This window comes from Zea mays, chromosome 7, assembly GCF_902167145.1.
Source record: "Zea mays cultivar B73 chromosome 7, Zm-B73-REFERENCE-NAM-5.0, whole genome shotgun sequence".
NCBI classification, from domain to species: domain Eukaryota; kingdom Viridiplantae; phylum Streptophyta; class Magnoliopsida; order Poales; family Poaceae; genus Zea; species Zea mays.
This window is the reverse complement of record NC_050102.1, coordinates 178,325,448-178,351,199: the sequence shown is the minus strand read 5'-3', so window position 1 is coordinate 178,351,199 and position 25,752 is coordinate 178,325,448. Positions and strand designations below refer to the sequence as shown.

General features: G+C 47.6%; 3 protein-coding genes across 4 annotated transcripts; 2 read left to right on the top strand and 1 right to left on the bottom strand.

The window, feature by feature from the left end:
- Nucleotides 1–5,935: 5,935 nt before the first annotated feature.
- Nucleotides 5,936–7,756, bottom strand: LOC100193174 (chaperonin). The gene is made up of 3 exons (NM_001138329.1): nt 7,514–7,756; nt 6,669–6,811; nt 5,936–6,232 (listed from the first exon to the last, which is right to left on the bottom strand). The coding sequence occupies exons 1-3, from the start codon at nt 7,616–7,618 to the stop codon at nt 6,184–6,186; spliced, it is 297 nt and encodes a 98-aa protein (NP_001131801.1). The 5' UTR covers nt 7,619–7,756; the 3' UTR covers nt 5,936–6,183.
- Nucleotides 7,757–7,991: 235 nt separating this feature from the next.
- Nucleotides 7,992–12,443, top strand: LOC100284298 (uncharacterized). Of its 2 annotated transcripts, none has more exons than NM_001157193.2 (8): nt 7,992–8,180; nt 8,279–8,346; nt 9,264–9,383; nt 9,458–9,531; nt 9,861–9,912; nt 10,000–10,101; nt 10,215–10,323; nt 11,496–12,443. In NM_001157193.2, exons 1-8 carry the CDS (start codon nt 8,089–8,091, stop codon nt 11,614–11,616), a joined length of 738 nt encoding a protein of 245 aa, NP_001150665.1. In that variant the 5' UTR covers nt 7,992–8,088; the 3' UTR covers nt 11,617–12,443. The 2 variants fall into 2 exon arrangements, with proteins under 2 accessions (NP_001150665.1, NP_001385905.1); NM_001398976.1 differs by having other exon boundaries at nt 8,019–8,180; nt 9,231–9,383; nt 11,496–12,029.
- A 7,298-nt stretch (nt 12,444–19,741) lies between these two features.
- Nucleotides 19,742–25,256, top strand: LOC100383313 (putative protein kinase superfamily protein). Its single transcript, NM_001175971.1, has 11 exons — nt 19,742–20,879; nt 22,518–22,648; nt 22,925–22,966; nt 23,050–23,158; nt 23,334–23,412; nt 23,510–23,806; nt 23,896–24,008; nt 24,144–24,251; nt 24,354–24,416; nt 24,517–24,684; nt 24,774–25,256. The coding sequence occupies exons 1-11, from the start codon at nt 20,349–20,351 to the stop codon at nt 24,909–24,911; spliced, it is 1,779 nt and encodes a 592-aa protein (NP_001169442.1). The 5' UTR covers nt 19,742–20,348; the 3' UTR covers nt 24,912–25,256.
- The last annotated feature ends 496 nt before the right edge of the window (nt 25,257–25,752 follow it).

Genomic DNA, 25,752 nt, shown 5'->3' with positions numbered 1-25,752 from the left:
TCCGCGAGCCACAGTTCTGGTCTCGTTTCCCCCGAGTACTTTGTGATAGTAGTCGGGGGTCAGAACCGGGTCGGGAACGGCGCCCGTCGGATGGCCCGACTGAAGGCCTGCGGACCGGGTGGTTCGGGCGAGGGACTCTGATCCTCCCCGCTGTCGTAGCGTCCCCCACGCCTGGGGTGGTAGCCTCGGCGCACCCTTTCGTCGAGGTGGGCCCGACGGTCGCGATGATGGTGCTCGTTGCCGAGGTGGCCCGGGGCCGCAGGCGCAGTGTTGCGCGTGCGCCCGGTGTAGACCGAGGCTTCCCGCATGAATCGGGAAGTCGCGGCATGAGGTTCCGAGGGGTATCCCTGCCTCCGGGAAGCAGAGCTCTCGGCCCGTCGGACCGCAGCGCCTTCCAGGAGATTCCTGAGCTCTCCCTGGATTCGCCGACCCTCGGTGGTTGATGGCTCCGGCATCGCGCGGAGGAGCATCGCTGCGGCTGCCAGGTTCTGGCCGACCCCGCTGGATGCGGGTGGCGGCCTGACCCTGACGTCGTTGGCGACGCGGTGCTGGAAACCTTGGGGCAGGTGACGGCGGATCGGCTCAAGCGCTCCTGCTCCCTCGTCGAGCCTGGCCTGCGCCCCGCGGACTTGCTCGAGCTGTGGGTCATGACCCCCCGCCGGAACGGGGACCACAACTAGCTCCCGCGGGATGTCAGCGCGAGGCACTGGCCTAGGGAGATCACCGTCCTCCGGCATGCCGAGATGGTTGCCTTTGGAGGGATCCCCTAGCTCGACGTGGAAACATTCGCGGCTTGGGCCGCAGTCCTCGTCGTCAAGGCTGCGGCTACCGTCGGAACAGTCGGAGAGGCAATAGTCACATGCGGTCATAAAGTCCCGCATGGCACTGGGGTTGCCAAATCCAGAGAAATCCCAACAGATGCTGGGATCGTCGTCTTCCTCGGACCCAGAGGGCCCGTAGGTCGAGACGTTCGTCAACCGGTCCCAAGGCGACCGCATACGAAACCCCAGTGGGGTTGCACTCGCCTCAACGAGAGCGCCCGCCAAAGCAAGGTCGCTAGGCGGGTTGAGGCCGAGTCGAAATGACGTAGGATGGGAATTGGTCGGTACCTTTTGGTCGACGAGGAGCGTCATAGTCGCGTCGGGGACTGATTGCACCGTCGTCTCAGGTACGAGGGCGACGTCCTGCAAGCTCTCCGCGAGCGCGCTGGCGTCGTCCACTTGCTCAGGATTGGCGTGTCGCGGGGGGACGGCGCTCGCCTTCGTCTCGAACGCGAGGTCGACGCCCGGCGTGCCTTCCGTTGGGGCGCTGGGGACGTCGATTCGCTCGACAGCCGACGAAGCGCGGCCTCCCGCTTGGCCTTGGTTGTCCCGCCTCCTCCTCCGTTGGCGGGGGAGAGGACGGAGCGAGCTCGAATGTTGTTCTTCCACCACGCGGGGAAGATGTCGTCGATTCCGCCGCCGACGGGCGGGTTGTCAGCCGCCATTGTCGTTGTCGCGCGGCGGTGGAAGGAGTATCATGTCGTAGCTGCCGTCGAAGGACATGAACTCAAGACTCCCGAAACGGAGCACCGTCCCGGGCCGGAGAGGTTGCTGGAGACTGCCCATCTGGAGCTTGACGGGAAGCTGTTCGTCAGCACGCAGCAGGCCCCTGCCTGGCGCGCCAACTGTCGGCGTTTCGAGACCGGGGGGTCCCTAAGCCGACGAGTGAGTGTGCCGCGTGCCCCAGCCCAGATGGGTCGAGCGCGTGGGCGAGCGCGAAGGGGGGAAGCGAGGTGGCCGGAGACGGGCGTGAGAGAGGTGGAAATCCCGCGGCCTTCGTGTTCGTCCCGCGCCCAGGTCGGGTGCGCTTGCAGTAGGGGGTTACAAGCGTCCACGCGGGTGAGGGAAGCGAGCGGCCCCAGGAGAGCGCATGTCTCGTCCTCGTCCCCGCGCGGCCAACCTTCTCTAAGAAGGCCCTGGTCCTTCCTTTTATAGGCGTAAGGAGAGGATCCAGGTGTACAATGGGGGTGTAGCAGAGTGCTACGTGTCTAGCGGGGGGAGAGCCAGCGCCCTAAGTACATGCCAATGTGGCAGTCGGAGAGATCTTGGCACCCTGCTGGTGTGATGTCGTGGCTGTCGGAGGAGCAACGGAGCCTGGCGGAGGGACAGCTGTCGGAGCGGTTGAGTCCTTGCTGACATCCCCCTGCTTCCGTAAGGGAGCTGAGAGCCGCCGTCGTCACAGGGCTAGCAGGGCGCCATCATTGCCTATCTGGCGGAGCTAGCCAGATGGGACACCGGTCTTGTTCTCTGCGGCCCGAGTCGGCTCGGGGTAGGGTGATGATGGCGCTTCCTGTTGACGTGGCTGGCCTGTGCCCTAGGTCGGGTGACGTGGAGGCTCCTCCGAAGCCGAGGTCGAGTCTGTCTTCCATGGCCGAGGCCGAGCCCGAGCCCCTGGGTCGGGCGAGGCGGAGGTTGTTCGGTAGAGGCCAGGGCGGAGTCCGAGCCCTGGGGTCGGGCGAAGCGGAGTTCGTCGTCTTCTGGGGCTGAGCCCGAGTCCGAGCCCTGGGTCGGGCGGAGCGGAGTTCGCTGTCTTCCGGGGCTTAGCCCGAGTCCGAGCCCTGGGTCGGGCGGAGCGGAGTTCGCCGTCTTCCTGGGCTTAGCCCGAGTCCGAGCCCTGGGTCGGGCGGAGCGGAGTTCGCCGTCTTCCGGGGCTTAGCTCGAGTCCGAGCCCTAGGTCGGGCGAAGCGGAGTTCGCCGTCTTCCGGGGCTTAGCCCGAGTCCGAGCCCTGGGTCGGGCGGAGCGGAGTTCGCCGTCTTCCGGGGCTTAGCCCGAGTCCGAGCCCTGGGTCGGGCGGAGCGGAGTTCGCCGTCTTCCGGGGCTTAGCCCGAGTCCGAGCCCTGGGTCGGGCGGAGCGGAGTTCGCCGTCTTCCGGGGCTTAGCCCGAGTCCGAGCCCTGGGTCGGGCGGAGCGGAGTTTCCTATGGCGCCTTTGGCAGGGCCTGACTGCCTGTCAGTCTCACTCTGTCAAGTGGCACTGCAGTCGGAGTGGCGCAGGCGGCGCTGTCCTTCTGTCAGACCGGTCAGTGGAACGGCGAAGTGACGGCGGTCACTTCGGCTTTGCCGGGGGGCGCGCGTCAGGATAAAGGTGTCAGGCTACCTTTGCGTTAAATGCTCCTGCGACTCGGTCGGTCGGTGCGGCGATTTAGTTAGGGTTGCTTCTTAGCGAAGGCAAGGCCTCGGGCGAGCCGGAGATGTGTCCGCCGTTAAAGGGGGGCCTCGGGCGAGACGGAAATCCCTCGGGGTCGGCTGCCCTTGCCCGAGGCTAGGCTCGGGCGAGGCGTGATCGAGTCGCTCGTATGGACTGATCCCTGACTTAATCGCACCCATCAGGCCTCTGCAGCTTTATGCTGATGGGGGTTACCAGCTGAGAATTAGGCGTCTTGAGGGTACCCCTAATTATGGTCCCTGACAGTAAGAGAGCTGAGAGCCGCCGTCGTCACAGAGCATGCGGGGCGCCATCATTGCCTATCTGGCGGAGCTAGCCAGATGGGACACCGGTCTTGTTCTCTGCGGCCCGAGTCAGCTCGGGGTAGGGTGATGATGGCGCTTCCTGTTGACGTGGCTGGCCTGCGCCCTAGGTTGGGCGACGTGGAGGCTCCTCCGAAGCCGAGGTCGAGTCTGTCTTCCATGGCCGAGGCCGAGCCCGAGCCCCTGGGTCGAGCGAGGCGGAGGTCATTCAGCAGAGGCCAGGGCGGAGTCCGAGCCCTGGGGTCGAGCGAAGCGGAGTTCGTCGTCTTCCGGGGCTGAGCCCGAGTCCGAGCCCTGGGTCGGGCAGAGCGGAGTTCGTCGTCTTCTGGGGCTGAGCCCGAGTCCGAGCCCTGGGTCAGGCGAAGCGGAGTTCGCCGTCTTCCGGGACTTAGCCCGAGTCCGAGCCCTGGGTTAGGCGGAGCGGAGTTCGCCGTCTTCCGGGACTTAGCCCGAGTCCGAGCCCTGGGTCGGGCGGAGCGGAGTTCGCCGTCTTCCGGGACTTAGCCCGAGTCCGAGCCCTGGGTCGGGCGGAGCGGAGTTCGCCGTCTTCCGGGACCTAGCCCGAGTCCGAGCCCTAGGTCGGGCGGAGCGGAGTTCGCCGTCTTCCGGGACCTAGCCCGAGTCCGAGCCCTGGGTCGGGCGGAGCGGAGCTTCCTATGGTGCCTTTGGCAGGGCCTGACTGCCTGTCAGTCTCACTCTGTCAAGTGGCACTGCAGTCGGAGTGGCACAGGCGGCGCTGTCTTTCTGTCAGGCCGGTCAGTGGAGCGGTGAAGTGACGGCGGTCACTTCGGCTCTGCCGGCGTGCGTCAGGATAAAGGTGTCAGGCCACCTTTGCGTTAAATGCTCCTGCGATTCGGTCGGTCGGTGCGGCGATTTAGCCAGGGTTGCTTCTTAGCGAAGGCAGGGCCTCGGGCGAGCCGGAGATGTGTCCGCCGTTGGAGGGGGGCCTCGGGCGAGACGGAAATCCTCCGGGGTCGGCTGCCCTTGTCCGAGGCTAGGCTCGGGCGAGGCATGATCGAGTCGCTCGAATGGACTGATCCCTGACTTAATCGCACCCATCAGGCCTTTGCAGCTTTATGCTGATGGGGGTTACCAGCTGAGAATTAGGCGTCTTGAGGGTACCCCTAATTATGGTCCCCGACACATATGTAGCATTTAACTGTTTGTGAGGACTAAGAAACAACATACTGTATAACTTCATTTAAAATGGGGTCTCTTAAAAAGTCTTTAAGGCCAAATGAAAAAAGTATAAAATAAGTATAAGAGACGATCTTCGTGAAGAGCACACGTCTCTACCAAACTCTATATATTATTTTTAACTATATTTATGATTTAATAATTCAATTTGTATCATACAGTTTTATGGCCCCTTTGGCAGGGCTCTGGCTTCTCTTAAAACGGCTTTGGCTCTGGCTCACGAGGTGAAGCCACTTCTTTAGATGAGTCAAAGCCATTCTGAAAAATCATTTGGCAAAACGGCTTATAGATTGTTTTCAGAAAGACCCTTGTATAGTTTGGACTGGTGGGAGGGCTATTGTGCGTGGCTAGGGATTGAGGGCAGGACCAAAAAAAAATTTGGACTGGTGGGAGGGCTATTGTGCAAAAATGACGTGAGCTGAAGCCGGGTGAGCCAATTTTTTTGGCTCATGCCCCCTAGTTCATTTTGGAAAAGCACTTCACTTATGAAGCCATTTGAAAAGGAGGTGTTTGACACAACTTTTGCATGAGCTAGAGCCGAAGCTGAAAAATAAGTCCTACCAAAGGGGCCCTTAGTTATATGGAAAATCCTATCTAGAGGCTCTACATGAGTAGATGCCCTTACCACATTTCACCACATCTCATCTTACCTAATTTTGATGTTTTTAGTACTTCGGTCTCTAAATAATAAATTATTAGAGTTATTTTGAATCAAATATTTTTTTTAAAAAATCCACGTATCACATCAATATCATTAGGTACACCATAAAATAATTGATATTATAGATGTTCTCACTTTTTCCTATAAAATTAGAATTCGACTTACACGATTCTAAGCTAGAGTTAGTCAAACTAAACGGATTCTAGTTTATAAAGTTGGTCAAATTTAAATTAAGATAGTTCGACTTGTACGAATTTTCGAAATTAGAATTAAGAGGTTGTTTGGTTTCTAGAAACTAATTTTTAGTCTCACCACTTTATTCCATTTTAATCTCTAAATTGTCAATACATAAATTAAAATAGAGTTTTAGTTTCTATATTTAATAATTTATGCACTAAAATAAAGGAACTAAAAATTACTCTCTAGAAACCAAACACTCCCTAAATTATTTTGGGGATCGAGGGAGTAGCGCTATAGCAGCATGGCAACATCGCCTTTGATGATTGTGCAAAGGTTCACAAGTAATCGATCCCGTGCACCATAAGAAGTACATACTGTAAATCCAATCAACAGCCAACGTAAACTAGAGAGCATTGCAACCAGGGACAGAGTGGCGAACACAATATTAGGGAACCATTTTAAACGCAAAAGTTCGCTTGCAACAAGAAGCAGGCAATTATGATGTTTCATCACAAAATCTATGACATCACGACAGTTCAGAGTTCTTAGGGATTTTGATCCCAGAATCTGATACTACGCATCTCACACTAGAAGTCTAGAACCAACGACTAGTGACAGGCTTGCTGATGCTCTGAATCAGTCCACAAGTGTGCCCAAAATGTCGTGCTCTCTGAAGAGGAGGTACCTGAAGATTTTTCAGAAGAGGTTAAATGGCATTAAACAGAAGGAAAAAAACAATCTTCAATGATAAGAATCCAACAAACAGTTGACTTGGTATTTGCGACCACAACTGATTGTGTTGCCAGTTAGCGAACAAAGGTTAAGATGCATCATTTTTTTTCTAAGTCGCAAAAGGCATAGTTGACATGCAGTATCAAACAGCCTATCACCAACACAACATTTGACACAATTAAAACAGTCACTATCATGATTCCACATCATATCATGGGTTTGCCTGTTCAGCATATATTTTGATGATTTCATAGGACAGCAAATAATACAGCTGCAAGACATTTTTTATAAGTGCAACAGTTCTATTGTGTGCCTAATTGAGAAATTAATCATGCACTAGCAGTATAACACGACGTACGTACTGAAACAGAGAAGAATGGTTTTCTTACTCTTTATCAGCTGCAAGCTTAACTTCAGTTCCACCATACTCTGGCAGGAGAACAGTGTCACCTTCCTTCAGAGCAACTGGGATCAGATTGCCTGCCTTGTCGCGCTCACCAGGGCCAACAGCCACCACTTTAGCAGCATTCAGCTGCAACAAGAGCAACATTGTCAAGCAGAGAATTGATTCTACACCCACAATAATTAGTTTCTCCAGTCGAACACACCAAAATACAGTGCTGAATTGAATGCTAATTGATAAGTAAAATCCTTATTTGAATTCTGAAAGACAAGAAATACCGTCAAACAGGAAATCAATGGGATCCCACAGACAATAGCAAGTCATGTATCTTACTGAGGTACATTTTCAGGTAAAAACTTGAAAATAGCAAGTAATGTATCTTACTGAGATCCCACAGACAATGCGGTCAAAACAATGGGACAGAACAGTTTGGAACTGCAGGTAGCCATAAACATGCTAGTATTTCACAAGTACTCTAGTATATAAATCTACCCTTAATAAAAAAACATAACATGACTGCTTGAACGATAAAATTGTTATAGCTAAAGTTAAGAATGGCAGCCTAAACCAAGCAATCTGAATAACATAGAGCTAATCACAACCCAAACATACATAAATTCACCAGAGGGAGGAAGCATGGTGAGAAATTTTTAGCTGCTTACAACTATTGGTAACCTACAAAAGCGATCCAAATCGCCCAACTGCTGCAGCCGTTTTCAGTTCGGCAAGCGACGGCGCGGAACACCTTGCCCGACACCATGATCTAAACGTCCCGCCGGAAACTGAATCCCCTAAACTACTAAAAAACAACGTAGCGGACGATGGTGCTACCTGCTTGGATGTTTCCGGGAGGAGGATGCCGCCGGCGGTCTTCTTGGGCTGCACCAGCTTCTCAACCAGCACCCGGTTCAGAGATGGGAGCAGCCTCTTCGCCATCGCCGCCGTCCTCTTGTTACCCTTCTTCTTGCGCAGTAAGCCAAAAGGAAGAAAAAAAAAACTCGAAGCTTCCACTCGCCTCAACACCAACCGATCAGCCGGAGGTTTTAGGGTTTTATGGACAGACGCCGGCGCAGCGGAAAAATTACGAGCCTGCCCCTTTGAGATCGTTCGCCGCGCCAACGCAACGTGCGCCGGCCTCTCGGGTGCCCTCTAGAACGTTCCTCGTTAACTGATCTGGGCCGAGCCTCATGTATCCAGGTGGCCCACTGTCAAGCGTTTTGGAGCCCGCTAAGCATGAGCTTCTGCTTATTGATGTGTCGTTGAAAGCCCACGGACCATTTATCCAGCGGCCCAATCCAGCAGGTGGGTTAAGCTTGGGAGTTGGGAGTGACACCGCGGCACCTCCACTGCAGTAGTCTTGTTGCCGGCGGCGGCGGCGGCGGCGGCGCGGAGAAATTCGGCGAACGATGGCGGACTCCGGAAGCCTGAGGAAGCGGGAGGAGAAGGAAGAGGAGGACGACATTGTCTGCCTGGATCCTTCCTTCTTCGTGGACCGCAGGTATGCGCGTCGTCCGTTACCCGTCGGTTCGTTCTGTGGTCTAGCGTGGTGGAGAGCTGAGGATTGGTTTCGTTTGCTGGGTTTGTCGACGCGGGCAGCTACGAGATGACGACCTTCACCTTCGGATCCCACGAGTTGCGCCTCCTCTGCCTCCGCGCCGCTTCCAGTCAGTGCTTCTTACTCATCATAGATTTGTTCCTTGCACAGTAATGGATTTGTTTTGTAAAATGGGTTGTGGAGTTGTTCTACTATCATTTGTTAGCTTCATGAACTAAGGAGTATTTTTTTAGCTGCAAGGGTTTTGCACTAAACCATCTATTATTACAAATTCCAAAGAAACCCGTGAGCTAGTACAAGGCCAGGGTACTGGGGAGCTAGTATAAGGGTCGCTGGGTATGGTTGATAGAGTGCAGTATTTTACTGCTCAATATGTTCACCCATTTCTGGTATGGCTACCGGCAACACAACTGTTCTGTTTGATCCTGCAGTGCTTGTACAGTGGATGCAGTTATCGGTGATAAATTCTGCGCTTGCTGTTTCATTTGCTGAATCGGCTGTTACTGGAGCCTGTAGTATGCATATGCTATGCCCTGTTGCCTTGTTTCGATGTCGTGGTGCTCGAGATATTGTTGTGACAGGTGTTTTTGTTCATTTTCTTATTTTGGCTTTCATAGCAGCAACGTCGGATGTTCATTACACAATCATGAATCATGTGACGAAGGACCACTTTTACCTTACCTTGTATGAGAACCCCTCCTGTCATTCCAGTACTCTATATGGGGACACCAAAAGCCTCACATTCCTCGTGTTTAAACAAATAATAGGATTTCTTGTCACTAGATGACTGTTATGTCTTGTTCAATCCCTTCATGCTGTCTTTTATAGCCAATTGTCAACATAAAGATAAATTTTGGCTTCTAAAGTCCCGTTCCACTGGTTCTGTGATGATATGGATGATTTTATTTAAGCCTCAACATCACAGCATTAATTCTGTTGGTAGATTCCTCGCAGTATATGATGCCTGTTCTCATTGATTCCTTGTCATGGCAGCGCCACTGACAGGCAATTTAATGATTGATGCAGCTGATTTTGATCTTACTGGACAGTTAGTGTGGCCAGGGGCAGTCCTTATGAACAACTACCTATCTCAACACCCTGAAATTGTGAAGGGATGTTCAGTAGTTGAGCTAGGATCTGGGATTGGTGAGAGAATTCACTGTCGTGCTCCCTCGAGTCTTTGGTCGTATGAAAGCTGACTATATTATGACTTGCTGTAGGCATTACTGGCATATTGTGTAGCCGTTTCTGCAAGGAGGTTGTCTTGACTGATCACAATGATGAAGTTCTGGAGGCAAGGTTCAATTGTTTAGGAATTCATTCACTGATACCTCATAGCTTCATACAGAAATTATAGAACGAAGTACCATTGAGATTTTCGTTTTAGCAATTTTGTCTATTTAGATAAATGCATACAGTTTACAACAGATAGACAAGGACATGTGGCAATCTGTATGGCAATAGTCACTGCATACCTTTGTGTCCAGTGTACTGTCTCTGTCTTGAATGAAGTGCTAGAAGGGTGGTAGAGCATAAATGATGCAGTTACCTTTTATACTTGCATCATTCCTTATTATTCAATTCAAGTGCTACACATATTTATACTGAAGATTGACTTTGCAGATTATAAAGAAAAATATAGAGTTGCAGTCATGTTCTGAGAATGCACATGCAGGTTAGAGGTTGCCACCCCTTAACTTCAACATTCACAGAAACTGAAATGTGTTTCATAATGAGATCTATAATTGTAATTCTATTGCAGTGTTGACAGCCGAGAAACTAGAGTGGGGAAACTCAGATCATTTAAGCGGTATTATTGAAAAACATCCTGGTGGATTTGATCTTGTTCTTGGAGCTGATATTTATATCCTTGAAATTTTCCTACTTAACTGTTTTTATTTTAAGGCTCTGGCCTTTGTCTTCCATTCATTTGATATGTAGCAACCCTTGCAGTTTGTGGACCTTGACTTGCAGAAAGCTTCCAGCAATCTAGCATTTCCTGCCTCTTTGATACTGTAGAGAGGATTGTTCGTATTCAAGCTGGTAAATGCAGATTCATATTGGCTTATGTATCCCGAACTAAAGTGTATGTATTTTCTCTATTTATTGTCTTTTTCTCATTTATATTTGAATAGATGGGTTTTTTTGGCATATAAAAACTGTCCGCAAATACTGTTCGTCATAATTTCCATGTTTTAGAGATCAACTCAGTGTTTGTCTCAATTGCCGAACTGTAATCAATTACAGTTGACTTCTTAGTTGTTGTTTTTGTAATGTCTAAGTTGAATTTTCTTTGTCTAGTACATGATTAAGGATAGGTGACAATTTTTCATATGTTTTGGGTTTGGTATAATTTTCCAGTTATATTTATTTATATTTGCTTGAGTTAACAGAATGCCATTATGACATAGTGTTTCGAAAAGAACGTGTTCATAGTGCAGTGGTAGGGGAGTTAGTGTTGGGCCTACGGTCGGGAGTTGAACTCCCTGTACTCAAAAGGCAATCCCTGAGCTATTTAATATCTTGGATTTGTTGCCTTTTCTTGACCCTGTGGTTTGAGATTTTTTTCGTAAAGAAAAAATTGGGGGGAAGCTTTCTGCAGGGGTCAGTTTTTTTTAGACGTGGAGTTTTGAACCACTTGTCCACTTAACACAAAAAGGTAGCTAAGATGACAATACTCTTTTGTCAAGTTTGTAAATCAATTAGATTAGAAAATTGTGATTATAAGTACATGTGCCTGAGTACCTCAGAGAAAACAAATCAGGGAGAAGTACATAGCATCTCCAACTAACTGAAACATTATATTAATCCATAAACCATGGATCTAAAAATGGAAGAGGTATGTACTTTGCAGCGAAGTTTTTACTTCAGAATGGTATATACAATAACAGAAGTCCTGGTTCACAGGCAAACAATTCGTATGTCACCCATTCCCAGCTTGTTACCTGTCAGAGATATTCTGCAATTGTTTGTCCATTGCACTTGTGCGTAAAATTGAGTTTACAGTTGCATTCATGAGCAAACTGCATACATTGGTTGGCTTGCAGTAGTTTATATTATCGTTTACTGACAACTACTATAACTGGTTGCGTACTCTAGACTCATTGTTTGGTATGTCCAGAATGTACTGTTAAAAAGGACTGCATTACAGGACAGTTAGGGGAGGAATTGGGCTATCTCTATTTTTTGTTGGTTCTAATTCCAATACAAACTTGGTCATGCTTTTCATTAAGCTAATTCTTTCTCATTGATGACTAGCATGGATGCACTAGTACTCAAGGAAGCTGAAAAGCATGGAATGCGTGTTGAAGAAGTGAACGGAACAAGAACAACCATCTCGAATCTTGAAGGAGTCATATTTGACATTACCCTGAAATGACAGTCCGTCCTTCGACTCTCCTTTGTCGAAGTGCTTGAGTGGTTATTCGTCATGAAGTCCTGTGTAACTTCCTTTTAGCGGGAAAATCGAAGTTCCGCATCATGATGAGCTGGAGTTGTGTCAGTTGTATCTCTGTAGAGGAGGAGGCACCACAGTAAGAACATTAGCCGATGATGGTCTTTGATTCATGCGCCCATTTGGTGTGGCTTTCTACTGTTCAACTGCTCCATCCTTTAAGCTAATATATAAGATGTAAGATGCGTGCTACAACTTTCTCGGACTATCTATCTATCTATCGGTGAGATGACCAGACTGTGAAAGTTCCTGTGACAAGGAGTTGCTGAAAGCAGTGCCATCATGTATGGGTTGCAGATGCTTGGTCTGAACTCTGTAAAAGGCTCTGGATTACCATGAGTTTTTCGTGCTTGGTGCAGTAGCATGTAAGTAAGCACCAACTGAACAGAAGAAACCTTCAGCACCCCCTTCAACACATGTCCCATGTAGCATGGTTCCAATTTTTTGCCTTGTTCTCTAGCCTGCTGCTGTTGGCTCCTTGCTATATTTGTAAGCTTGCTGCGACAGCTTGTCAAGGCCTCCCTGAGACAACCTTGTCACATAGGCGCAGTGCCACAGTTTTTTCGGCTTTTCTTGGACGCAGCCTGAAATGGGAGCTCCTGCCGTATGTGGCCATGTTCCGTATGAACCAGGACTGTCAGTGATGCATGAGCTGCAGGCTGAACGGGTCTGATCCTGAGTGACCTCGTGCTGAACAATGCCAAAAAAATTTTTATGAAGAGTGATGATAGATATGCATATCGTTTTCATTGATTGGTTCTACTCGTGTCCACAGGCTGGGCGACGGGAGGTTGGAACTGGGGCCCGGATGTGTACCCGTGCCTGGGAGCTCAACAGCACTCCAACTAATAAGATGTTGCAACTAACGCATTTAAAGATGCATCTGGACATTGTTTCGCTGTATAATCTCGGGAACTGACACGTGACCTGGGTGTTCATGGTCACTGAATATATATATATATATAGAACTGTGCCTTTCATGATCATGCAAGAAAACGGCATTACAACTGATGAGTTTCTTTTTAGCCTTTCCTTTCCTTTTTTTTACAGCGCATCCGATGCTGGGAGGTGAGGTCAAAGGGGAGGAGGATGCCAAGAAAGAGGGCTGCATCCATCCAAGCACCTGAAAGGATACGAAAGAAAGGTGCACAAAAAGAAGAGCAAAACTTACTGGAGGGTACTGGGCCTAAAAAGCAAAAGTGAAAAAAGGGGAGGGAGCAGCAATGAGATCTCTCTATCTTCACCAGAGACTGTTGCATCTGCAGCATTGAATTGGTTTCAGGTTTCTTCCATTGTTTACTCGCTTTCCATGACTACTGGCCCGCAGAGAAGAGATTCCATTGCAAAAGGCCCAGAGCATGCTAGCACGTAAAAACACGTAGAGACTAAAGAGAGGTTGATTGGGTGGCCAATGATTGGGGGTGCATAATCCACATGAGAGGAGAATTCCATTCCATTCCATGCCATTACATTACATTATGCAAGGCACATGCCTGCCTCCCGGAAGACCGGAACAAACATGCTCGTTGTTTATACCGGTTCCTCTGCATTACAGTTCTTGACTGACGGTAACAAAGCCATGCAAGCAATACAGTGTTGCATTGCAAATTGAATGCATGGTTGTCTTGTCCCACATAATGGCCACACAGCCTCCCTCTTGTCAGGGATACATACCGTACATGCACGGAGAATCCCTGCACGCACGTACATGCAGTACGCCAGTAGCTGGCTGGCTACTGGTTGAAGTAGCCAAGTAGGCACCGAACTCTGATGCCCAAATACCAACTGACTGATCTGATCAACATCGCAGGCAACATCTATTGGTTACTTTGTGGAGAGGTAGTATTTTAATAACAGGTGACCAGAATGAGGTGTGCCGGTGACAGCATCCCTGCTGTTCTACCAGCTTGGACCAGGGCTCCAGGCCAGGCCACCACAATGCATACATTTTATTTATTTATTTTTTATTTTTATTTTTGCAGGTGAGGTTGGCATGAAGAAAATCCATCTGGCCCCGGCCGGCATAGCGACAGGAAGGCTACCGGCCGGCTCGCCGGCGCCCGCGGCCGGCCGGTTGGGCAAAAAGGTTAGCAAACCTGGTCTTTGCTCATGTACCAGAGTCCTCTGGACGGAAAAGTTGGGGACATCGACATAAATTATGTGGAAAAGATGATTGGGGGAACTGAAAATTTTGTATGATTCGGACGTGAGCTTTTGGAGGCGACAGTGGCATGGCATGGACGCCACAGTGATGATGAACTTGTGACCTTCACACTGCAAACCTGTGGGGCTCAAACGATCTACAAGTACTTGAAAAGTGATCTTTGCCGTTTCTTGCTGTGCTTAGCAGTGCAACTAACAAGGCCACTGAATTCAGGATGGAGAATTTGACATGGCGTGAGGCCATTTTCCTATGGTTCTTGCATTGGTAGTTTGGTAGTCACCAGTGACTGGAGTGCTCAACTCAACCATCTGCCGTGGCAGCTTGCAAATAAATATAACAGGTCAATGAGTTGAGCTTGTTTAGGACTGGCTGGAAGAACTAAACATATCTTCTTCAATTCATCACTTGAATGGGTCCCAGTGCAAGTTCATATGAGCTGTGCCTCCCTCTCCTGTACTGCTGTACAAGAATATATCATATCATATATACACGTAGTTGCGTACATGTCCAACAGGATGGACAACTACCCTCCTTCCTCTGTGATGAAGTACCCTTAGTCTGTACAGCTACAACACCTAACAGAAAGAGTTCTCTTTTAGTAGAGAAAAGCTACAGGTAGATCGCTAGGTCGTCTTCTCAGTTGGGATTTTAATGCCTGATCATGTTCATGCATGCTTTGTTTAATCTACCTGTAGCTGTTTATTAGCTAGGTCGTCTGAATTGGTAGCAGTGTTAGGTTTTTAATTAGCTGTTTAACGGGTTTTTGGTAGTAAGGTAGTGTAGAGACATTGACTGAACGACCTATGGCAGTAAGACCAAATATGAAATTATATCTCATCAGCTACTACTAGTCACTGGACTCCATCAGCTGATGTGTAGTTGCAAGTTGCAACTAGTCTTGCATAGCGGTGGAAGTTTATTCACTACTTGCAGGTCCTGAAAAGAGATAAATTTGCTAAATTGTAGTGCATAAATTTTAAATAATACCACAGGCAGTACTTTAATATTGGAGATGGCTTATTTTAAGATTAAAAAAATACATTGGATAGCTTCTGGTCTCAGTGAAAATGGCCTACTGAAAGGAAGTGGGTAGCTTTCTACTCTAAGACGTCATCGATCTGCTTTGTGCAGGAACCACTAGCAGATAATTTTGCTGCTGTAACGCTGCATGATTGCTTCCTGTTTGGACTATCTAACCACTTTTTTTCTACTACACAAAATGGGAATGAAAGCGGAGAATGCCACATTGATGATGATATGTATATAGAAAAATGTGTACGCTACACGCTATATCTACCACGTTCAACCAAAATTAACTCTTAATTTCTCTGAGGAAAGGTATCCTATCATATTAAGTACAAATATTACAGATGATCATATTAAATATGAGATAGTATGATCGTTTATTATGATGTAAGTCTCGTTTGCGTTTGTTATCTTTGGATCATGCTAGTCACAATATTCCCTATAAAACCTAGGTGTAGAACTGGATACTAGCGTGTGCGAAGAGGGATTGTCCAAATAATTTATGCATTGTACACAAATGGCCCTAAAACCTCTTGAAAAATTTATTGATCACATCAATGAAATGACTATAAAAATTTCATCGGATTAATCAAATTAAGTTGATTCCGAAACATTTCAAATGTCTCTATTTTACCATCAATCATATTGACAATAGTGTGATGCAGAACGATAACAATGCATCCAACATGGATATGTTGCCTTTTCCAACCTAAAAGATACACATTGTTTGCATTGATAGTGATTCAGATGGTAGGGGCAAGTTGTATGAGTGGCCACGAGGGAAGGCAAATTGATCTTATGTCTCAATGGTGATTTTAGTCGCTAGGGCAAACAAGTTATATAACTATACCGACAACTACAACATCCATTTTAATTCGTGCCATAACCAAAGCAAAAGTAGATTTAATTTAGTAGGCATATCGTTTATATGCAAACCATTTAAAAAAGATTTGTGCATGACCTATCTCTGATACCACTGTACGAAGCATATATGCTATACGATAGCATATCTACCACGTTCAACCAAGACAACATATAGTAGAGAACCATAGCTCGTTACCATTAAACGTGCAGTGCAATGGAACAAGGACACATTGATATAGTGAAAGTAGTTGAACTTTCTCACATACCAACAACAATAGCAATATATTCACTCGTGCTCCTCAAGCTTGTTGTTGATCAATATCGTGACAACATCAACAATCTCTCCACTGTATCCACACTGCAAGAATAAAATATCGTGATGTCGGTGTACTAGCACCACAAGTGTAGTGAGAAAAACAACGACGACATCTTGAGCGCCCGCAATCATAGGGAGAGATGAATCGTCTCAAGTACGCTTGCCCCTTCGTATATATAAACTCTTGCTAATGAGATTTTACTCTAAAAGATTATTAGCATTCTTATGGATCATGATTGCTTTTTAATATGTACTCGATACTTTATTGAAATAGTTGCAACCAAAGGAGGAGGACCTTATGTGTAATCTAGAAGGATTGAATGGCTCATCTGCAAATGAGATTTCTTGCAATGTGATGAAAGTAGCCCCTGGTCCATGTTAGCCCATGTTCCTGTATCTTTATTATATTATATCCTTGGCCAACTACCTTGTTTTTTTTAAGAGGGGGAGGGGCTTTCCTTTCTTGATGCCTTTGCTTCTCTTGCAAGGCCTTCCACACGGTGGAAAAAATTGCTATGACAGAAAATACATACTATACATAGGTGTGAATGTGACAGTATTGAGGAATTACAGATACATGCAAATATGCAAGCAAAATGATCGCAGTCGTAGATGCAAGTTCACTGCTGTGCTGTTGAAACAGAAAATTTTAGGAAAGCTGAAGAGATGAGAAGCATCATTGCAGGGTTTCCAAAAGATTTCAGAAACAAGGATACGCCCTCTGTTAACTTCTAGAGCTGTCTTAAGTTAAACCCATTTTTTTTTTACGTTTGATCGTGTATAGAAAAGAGCATCAATATTTATAACACCAAGCAAGCGCACTATAAAATATATTTTATAATGTACATAATGATAATATTTTGGTGCTCCTTTTTTTTTTAAAAAATAATCAAACTAAAAAAAAGATCGAAGCTCTAGAAGATGTATTTGGGAGCGGAAGCATATTTCGAAGGCCCTATTTATTTACCTTCTAGATTATATAATCCACCTTAAATAAGTTGAGAGGTAAATAAACAACACAGAGTATTTAGTGGATTATATAATTTAGATATCTAGATTATGATAATCTACAAGTAAGTTAATAGGTGCTTTGAATTATATAATTCTGGAAGGAAACGAACTGGGCCGAAGTTGAGCATTAGCAACAAACTTCACTGAGTACAAATATATGCCGACTCTTTTGGGGGCGAAATGATTGCTGCCTAAAGCTCAGGTTAGCACTCTCAGAGCTCGAAATCATGAGGTCTAGGCCTGCACAAACAACTTGGAACCAGAACCAACTGAAAGGCATTATTTTATGAGGGAATCGGAGCAAGACTGTATCTTGGACCGTGCCAAATCCATATCTTATGATCAGCTGGACCAAGGATCAATGCAGAGTGCAAAACAAGAACAAAAGTCATGATTTTTTGTGTACATAGCTTCTAGTGCACTACTGCTACATATGTATATATGCTGCATGTCTGTAGTACAGATAGATACAGTCGTTCTCTTTATTTCTCAACCACTGAATTGTCCACAAAATACGCCTTTTTTTCAGTTTTCAGTCTGCAAATTCTCAAGTTGGCGTCCAGAAATGAAGTGCGTTGTGGCAAATTGATGTTGCTATTTGCCTGAGCAGTTAGTGGGTGATGAAAGCAAAGTTGGTAGTTATATGTACACATATATTCTCTGGCTGCTTGTTTACAACAAGAGAGGGGCCCCCTATTTGCTTGGCTCATCTGGGATTCGGTGAGTGTGGTGCCACACAGTGCTCCATGCCAGCAATGGCAACAGCCGGCCAACAAGCACTAGCTTCCCACCTGTTTCAGTTACCCATGTAAACTCCCACTTGATTTCTAGTGCCTGATCGGATGTGTACAGCTAGTGATTTGTAGAGTACTTGCACAAGCTATTGAGCAAAGCAAAATTCGGGAAACTGTCAGGTGGCAGCAGCATGGGAATTTGAATGCCATGGGCTGGCGATGCTGGTTGGATGGACCAAAACCTGAAATTTTAAGCAGGTGGTGGCAGCCCTAGTCCCAACATGCATATAATACTGACTCCAACCTCTTTTTTTTTTTTGTTGTTGTTTATGCGAGTGTGCAGTGCAGCAGAGAGGACAATGGGATTGGACAATTCCATTGAACCTGCCTGTTCCTTCTGATTGTTTGGAGGTGAAGCTGAAGCAGCTTCTCTCAATCAGCCGGTCACTCAACCCCCCATGTGGAGGCACTGCTACAATGAAATAAATGAGTGGAGAGAATGTAGTAGTACCACACTGTTTCATAGGATGATTAGAAGTCCTTAAGCTCACAGTGTCTTAGTTGTAACACTAACACCTAGCTAGCTCAAAGAAGAAAGGAAAAAAACATTAAGGCCCCGTCTGTTTCGTTGGAATTGAATTTTATTTTAATAATTATAATTTAGACAAAACTAATTAAGTTCATATATTTATATATATAATATATTTGTATATTATCCTAAATTATATGAGAGAGAGTTATATACTACATTTATGTTATAGCGAAGCAAGTAAAAGAGTGTGTTATAAGTTGTGCATCAGAAAAATACTATATAAATCTATAAAATCAATTTTTATCTCTCACCCCATGAATTTGAGATAGACTTATATAATAAATTTGGAAAGGTGGAATGTCACATTTAAAAAAATAGTCTATTCTATTAATAAGATTTCAATTACTCAAAATGAAAAGAAGCAAACGGGACCTAACTAAATTCTTGTCCTGCACAGCAGTGTGACGGCCCATGAGGCCATCACGACGATAACTGCACGCAAAGCCATCAAGCACCACAGGAGTTATCGGAAAAAGTGGTTGTTATTCCTTCTGACGTCTGGATAATCTTATACAAATCTTCCAGATTTTTACCTGCCTCGTTAGAAAATTCTAAGGAACCGGTAGTCTCTAGTAGTAAAAGATGGCAGCTTCCCTAGTTAAAATCTCTGACGAAAGATCAACAGTGACAGGAGAAAGCGGCCAGGTCAGATCTGAAGAAGAAGAAGAAGAAGAGCGAATCGGAGATCCCAAACCCAGGTCTCCAAGTCAACTTGCTTCGCGGAGGCGATGGACGAAGCAACAGCACCACAAGGAAAGGAAAGGTGGGGGCGTACTGGCTTACTCAGCAAGCAGCATTGAAGCCTCCATTACTCCTCCACCCCTGCTCAATTCTGTTGGAGGAGCTCACAAGGACAGCCTGTTCTCGTGGCCTTTTCGGGTGAGGCTACAGTAACAGTGAGATCAGTCAGATAGCGCCACAAATTCTCACCCTGCCTATATTTCTGTAACAAGCAATGAAGCAACAGAACATTATTAGGATTCAGAACCGTCGTTTACAACAAGTTTTGGCATTCTTGCTGAAAAAAAATTGTAGTGGTAAATATTAGCCCCTGCCTCTGCTTTTGAGGACCATGTTTCATGGCAACGTTCCGAGGGGCTGAAACAATTTTCAGGGAATTCAGGTAAACACATACACATGAGTCATAGTTACAGGTTTGCAGCAAAGTGGTGAATAGATGGCAACCAAGGCAAGAACAAAAGAAGTGCATGACACCATGGGCTGTGCTGTACCACCCCAACCCCACCACCCCATTCCCCCTCACCAAAGCACAGCACAGCACAACACACAGGGCTAGAAAAGAGAAGGGAGGGAGGAGACGACCAAAAGAAACTGGAGAAAAAGAAAAGAGCTCAAAAGCTAGTCGAGGCCTCCTCCGCCCCTTTTTTTTCTCCCCCTCCCAATCGACACAGGATTCACTCGCCCGCCCAGTTGTTTCTTTTAGTGCCGCCCCCATTCCGCTCTGATCCGAGCCTTTCGCTCAAAGCCTCCAGCTTTTCCAATTGTTTGGTCACTTCGGGAACCAAGGAATAAGTTCTTGCGCTGTGCGCGATAGAGAGCCTGATCCATCCTTCCCCATATCCTATTCCTGTGGCATTTCGCTGCGCTTGCGCCCTGTGCGTGGCCACTGCAGGGGAAGGATTTTGGCCTGGTTTCTCTCTTCTTGGGGTTCCAAGTTTTCGGGCGAGATCTTCGCCTCAAGGCGGTTCCTTGCTTTTCTGGTATTGGCGCGGCTCTTGTTGCTCCCCTACAAGTCCAAGGAAAGAATTTGGAGGCCGTGGGGGGGTCCCTTGCGACCGGTTCTGGTCGATTTCTCGGGCAGCTCCAGCTGAATTCAAGATGCCGCTGTGACCCACCGCTGCCTGGTTTCTTGGAGGAAGGAAATTTTGCTTCAATTGGGCCGTTGGGCGTCGTTGAGCTAGACCCCTCCTCCAGCTCTTGATCCGGTCCATGGGGCTCTGCCATGGCAAGCCGACGCAAATCCCGGAGGCCGAGGCTGAGGAGGATCCCCACGTAGCCTCCGGCGCGGGCGACGGCGGGGACGGGGCGACCTCGCCGTCGGCGGCGGCGCCCGCGGCGAAGCCAGGCACGCCGAAACAGCCCAAGTTCCCGTTCTACCTGCCGAGCCCGCTCCCGCCGTCCAGCTACAAGGGCTCGCCGGCAAACTCGAGCGTCTCGTCCACCCCGGCGCGCGGCGGGCTCAAGCGCCCGTTCCCGCCGCCGTCGCCTGCCAAGCACATCCGCGCTCTCCTCGCGCGGCGGCACGGCTCGGTCAAGCCCAACGAGGTGTCCATTCCCGAGGGCGGCGAGCCGGAGCTCGGCCTGGACAAGAGCTTCGGCTTCTCCAAGCACTTCTTCGCTAAGTACGACCTCGGCGAGGAGATCGGCCGCGGCCACTTCGGCTACACGTGCTCCGCCAAGGCCAAGAAGGGCGAGCACAAGGGCCAGGACGTCGCCGTCAAAGTCATCCCCAAGGCCAAGGTTCGACACACATCTTCATGGTTCATACCATTGCCCATTGTCATGTCTCGTTCTCGAGCTGTTTGTATCATTTGGTCGTTGAACAACGTCTCTGCACTTTGCATTCTTTGCTGTCCCCGTCCAGTTGCATTTTGCATGTTTGACCAATTTTTTGTCAGATTCCTGCGTGGTTGGATTCCAGCATGTCTACACCATGCTGCAATGTTCAGTTTTGTCGTCAAGATCCAGACTTTTAAATTCGTCTGCAGTTCTATATGTGTTGACCAAGAATCAGCATTTGGATTCTGCATTTTTTCACCTCTATGCTGGCATCCTTGTGGTCTTGGATCCTAGTTCGGTTCCTTCACACTGCTGCTTCAAGCAGTAGAATTAGGAACTTAATAAAAGCTGGATATGTGTCATCATCAATTTGGTAGAACGTTACTAATCAAGCTGGGTTAAAGCACACTTAGTAACTGATTAATGGAAAGGAGGCAACTTTAGGAACCCTTCGGTTTCTAATATCTCCCGGGGTGCTCGTGATAGCTGGTGGCAGGGTGACCTCGTCGCGCTGGTATGGCATTCATGCGGTGCCTCCATCACAGGGGAGGAGCCTCCTCCATCTGGATGTGGATTGCCTCCTGCATTGATTGTCTTCATGCCATGCTCATGGCGCCATCAGCTGCCTCCTGCCGAGACCTGCCATCTTCCCTCCCCCTGCCGTGACCAGCCATCTTCCAATCTTCCCTCATGTTGCATCCACAGATAGAAGCGCATGATCCCCTTGGATAGATCTGTAGGTCAAAAGTGAGCAGGGCTGTTGAAACACAGCTCGATGCTTTAATTCCCTTGAAGAGTTCACTCATTATGCGCCTCCCTACAATTATACAAGGGGTCATTCAATTAAGACCCTGTAGAGGCTCAGTATCCCCGGCCAGCCCGGTGCTTTTATGAGCAAAGCTGGCAGTCCTGTTCATATGTAATGCTGTAATGCCCCACTCACAGCTACTCATATTCCATGTTCTCATGGTGTTTGTCAGTCATAAGATGGCAGCAACACCGGTTTTTGTTTCATTCTTTGTAGAAAATGGGTGCAGCAAAATCATTGATGTGGGAAGAAAGTGAAGTCTAACGGCACTTATAAGATCATTTTTTTTCTTTCAGGAGTTTGAATGGTTTGCACTTTGATTTATTCTTTTTGGTTATTTGGTGTCTTGCAGGTATGATGCCAGCAAGAGGCATTTTAGTTCGTGGTATCTATAATGCATCTATCATTGATCACTTATTGCCTGTGCAGTGCACTGTTGTAGTAATATTGAGCTGAACAGCATTGGTTGTTGGATAGGTTGCTTGAGACCATTATTTGTGCTTTGAGATCTGCATATGTATGCCAACTCTTGTTTTCCCGTTGACCCATTTTGCTATCATTATCGAAGATGACTATTTATCTTAGACTGTTAGTTGCATTCTCTAACTGCTAATCCATTTTCTAAATCACATCAAAATGATTATTAAAATTACTCCTATGTACTTTATATGTCGGTTATGTTCATGGTTGGATTGTCCGTTTACCATTAATTAATTGTTTTCTGCAATTTGTGTGATCCCATATTTAAGCTCAAGCCTTTCAACATTCTCATTCAATAAATCCTCTGTCAGATGACAACAGCTATCGCCATTGAAGATGTGAGAAGAGAAGTGAGAATACTGAGTTCTCTGACAGGTCACAGTAACCTAGTGCAGTTCTACGATGCTTTTGAGGATGAAGATAACGTGTATATAGTTATGGAGTAAGTTGACACCCTTTTTTAGTACCGAATGTTTTTTTTATCTTCTGTACTCACATGTTATTGTGTTCATTGGCCGAAGTTCTCGTTCCTGTATATATAGGAGGTTTAAACTTCGGAGACATGTCCCCTTAGATGTAGATCCTCGTGATGGATTGTTTGGTTATAGTCTAGTCATTTTGGCCCATTGTCATTGTGCAGGCCAATAATATTGTGCACACATGCAATTCTGGTTACTTGATCATCTTGAGCCTACTCACCTGTTTCCTTATGTTTCAGATTATGTAAAGGAGGTGAACTGCTGGACAGGATATTGGCTAGGTACCTATAGAGCCAACATTAAAATAATTTCCAACTTATCTAAGGATTTAATCTGCTAAGGTTGTGATTTGATTTTTTTCCAGGGGTGGAAAGTACTCTGAAGAGGATGCAAAGGTTGTTATGGTACAAATTTTGGGTGTCGTATCATTTTGCCATCTTCAAGGTGTTGTTCATCGTGATCTGAAGCCGGAGGTAGGGTCTGGGAAACTTTGGCAAATTGTACACTGGTGCTGAACATAGACTGCCACTGGATACCATGACTATTATGTTGTTTTCCCGTATATTTGCTATTATTTCCATGGTGCTAATATTGCCGAGTCAGCGCCTTTTTTCCTCATGTATGGTGATTTGTGCATCCCTTTTCCAGAATTTCCTTTTCTCTTCAAAGGACGAAAACTCTCCCTTGAAGGTCATAGATTTTGGCCTGTCTGACTTTGTGAAGCCAGGTTAGTCTCATTTAGTTACATGAGGATTCATGTGTACTGTTTATCCTTGCCAGATTAAACAGCCACAGTGTCATAACGCCACCATTATGTTCTGCAGACGAAAGACTAAATGATATTGTTGGAAGTGCATACTACGTTGCTCCAGAGGTGCTCCACCGATCTTACGGCACTGAGGCAGATATGTGGAGCATCGGAGTAATCGCCTACATCTTGCTATGCGGGAGCCGACCTTTCTGGGCGCGCACGGAGTCAGGAATCTTCCGGGCTGTCTTGAAGGCGGAACCGAGTTTCGATGAGGCCCCATGGCCCACTCTCACAGCTGAAGCTAAAGATTTCGTAAAAAGGCTTCTTAACAAGGATTACCGCAAGAGGATGACAGCCGCGCAAGCTCTGAGTAAGTGCAAGATTAGCTCCGCGTTGTTGCACGCCGCTACCCTGCTGTGAAGGTGCTTAACGGTTCGCTCAAATAAACGATGACTGCAGGCCATCCGTGGATCCGTAATGCTCAACAAGTGAAAGTTCCTTTGGATATGATCATCTATAAGCTAATGAGAGCTTACATCAGCTCGTCTTCGCTGCGGAAGTCCGCTTTGAGGGTATGCATGTAACCAAACCTTAGAAAGAGTGCGCCTAGGAACTAGGATTCACTTTTTGGTCTGTAGATGAATGTTCCCTCTGCATACCTTGAGTTGATGGTATTACACAGCTAATCATTTCTATGGATTCTGCAGGCCCTAGCCAAGACGCTGACGACGAACCAACTCTTTTATGTAAGGGAGCAGTTTGAACTGCTGGGCCCAAACAAGAACGGCTATATCTCATTGCAAAATCTGAAATCGGTCAGTAATTAGTTTTACGTTTCTCGCGCTTCACTGTCTGTGTATATATATATATATTCTCTTTCACCTATGCAATTGCTCAAAGGTAAATGGAACGTGCAGGCTTTAGTGAAGAACTCCACTGACGCGATGAAGGACTCTAGGGTTGTTGACTTTGTTAACACGGTAAGTCCCCCGGAGACCCAGACTACCTTCTGTTCTAAGTAGTGTTGGTACATGAGATGTCTCAAACAAACCGCTTACTGGCGTTTCGTCGCGGCACTAGGTGTGCACTCTTCAGTACAGGAAGCTGGACTTCGAAGAGTTCGCCGCTTCCGCCATCAGCGTTTACCAGATGGAAGCCTTGGAGACGTGGGAGCAGCACGCGCGGCGTGCGTACGAGCTGTTCGACAAGGAAGGAAACCGGCCCATCGTGATCGAAGAGCTTGCATCGGTACGACTCCGATCCATCCATCTGTTGAGACAAACAACTGGGTTCACTGGACATCGCGTCGCTCACGTTGATAAGCTTTGGTTTGGCAGGAACTCGGGCTTGGCCCGTCGGTGCCTCTCCACGTTGTCCTCCAGGACTGGATCCGGCACGCCGACGGGAAGCTGAGCTTCCTGGGGTTCATAAAGCTCTTGCACGGGGTGTCGTCGCGCTCGATCCCCAAGGCCTAGCCATGCGCCATCCATTACTCATCCCTGCGCATCCATATCCATCAAGAACCAAGGAGATGATGACCGGTGGCTAAGCCAGTCTCTGGCTGGTGCGTGCGTGCGTGCGTGCCGTGTGTATTGTGTTCTGTTCGAGAGTGGCTGGAGGGTGGTGGACGGCCTGAAACCGTTGCATGATGAGGAGAGATGCTTGGTAGTCCTGTGAGGTAAAAGAGGCAGTAACAAGGCTGGTGCCTGTGCCTTGTACCACTTGTACCCCATCCCTTGCCACGTGGATTGATGGCTGTCGTCGTCGTTGTACTGAAGTAAGGTGCTGTGTAGACGAGTGTACAGATGATGGAGGATAGGAGAAAATGAGTACTACGATGGAAGGGCCGTAAGATTTGCGGCTGCTGTGCTGTTTGTCAATCGCCAATGGGCAATGGCTGCTTGCAGTGCAGCTGTGGCCTGTGTCGAGCTCTCTCCTCTTTGCCTGCGCCGTCAGAGAACAGGAACGTCGCAGCGCGTCACTGCAGGTCTCTCTGTTCATGGCGGCGGGCGACGACGACGCAGGCGCTGTACGTGAGCTTGCTGCTGGTGTGTAGGTTGCCGTGCATGCAGCGGTGTCGCCACACGGCGCTGGTCCTGGACGTACGTACGGCGGAGCAGGTCCGGTCGAGCCCGGCCGCCGGGGTGCGGGGCCATTGACAGCTAGAGCGGCAGGAGGAGGACCACACGGCCGGGGACCCAAATTAAAACCTCTTTCCCGTGAGTCAGTCAGACAGACTACCAAATGCGAAAATAAAATAAAAAACTCAGATTATACGTATATAGCTAGAATATGGTTTAAAGCTATAGTACCACA

Excerpts from the sequence above, each read along its gene's own strand:
- LOC100193174 (NM_001138329.1), bottom strand. The coding sequence starts at position 7,618 with ATGGCGAAGAGGCTGCTCCCATCTCTGAACCGGGTGCTGGTTGAGAAG. Across the intron at positions 6,812-7,513 it reads TCCCGGAAACATCCAAGCAG|CTGAATGCTGCTAAAGTGGT; the intron begins GTAGCACCATCG and ends CTCTTGTTGCAG. Across the intron at positions 6,233-6,668 it reads AAGCTTGCAGCTGATAAAGA|GTACCTCCTCTTCAGAGAGC; the intron begins GTAAGAAAACCA and ends AAAAATCTTCAG.
- LOC100383313 (NM_001175971.1), top strand. The coding sequence starts at position 20,349 with ATGGGGCTCTGCCATGGCAAGCCGACGCAAATCCCGGAGGCCGAGGCT. Across the intron at positions 23,807-23,895 it reads GACAGCCGCGCAAGCTCTGA|GCCATCCGTGGATCCGTAAT; the intron begins GTAAGTGCAAGA and ends CGATGACTGCAG. Across the intron at positions 24,009-24,143 it reads TGCGGAAGTCCGCTTTGAGG|GCCCTAGCCAAGACGCTGAC; the intron begins GTATGCATGTAA and ends TGGATTCTGCAG.
- LOC100284298 (NM_001398976.1), top strand. The coding sequence starts at position 8,089 with ATGGCGGACTCCGGAAGCCTGAGGAAGCGGGAGGAGAAGGAAGAGGAG. Across the intron at positions 9,913-9,999 it reads TTCTGAGAATGCACATGCAG|TGTTGACAGCCGAGAAACTA; the intron begins GTTAGAGGTTGC and ends ATTCTATTGCAG. Across the intron at positions 10,324-11,495 it reads TATGTATCCCGAACTAAAGT|CATGGATGCACTAGTACTCA; the intron begins GTATGTATTTTC and ends ATTGATGACTAG.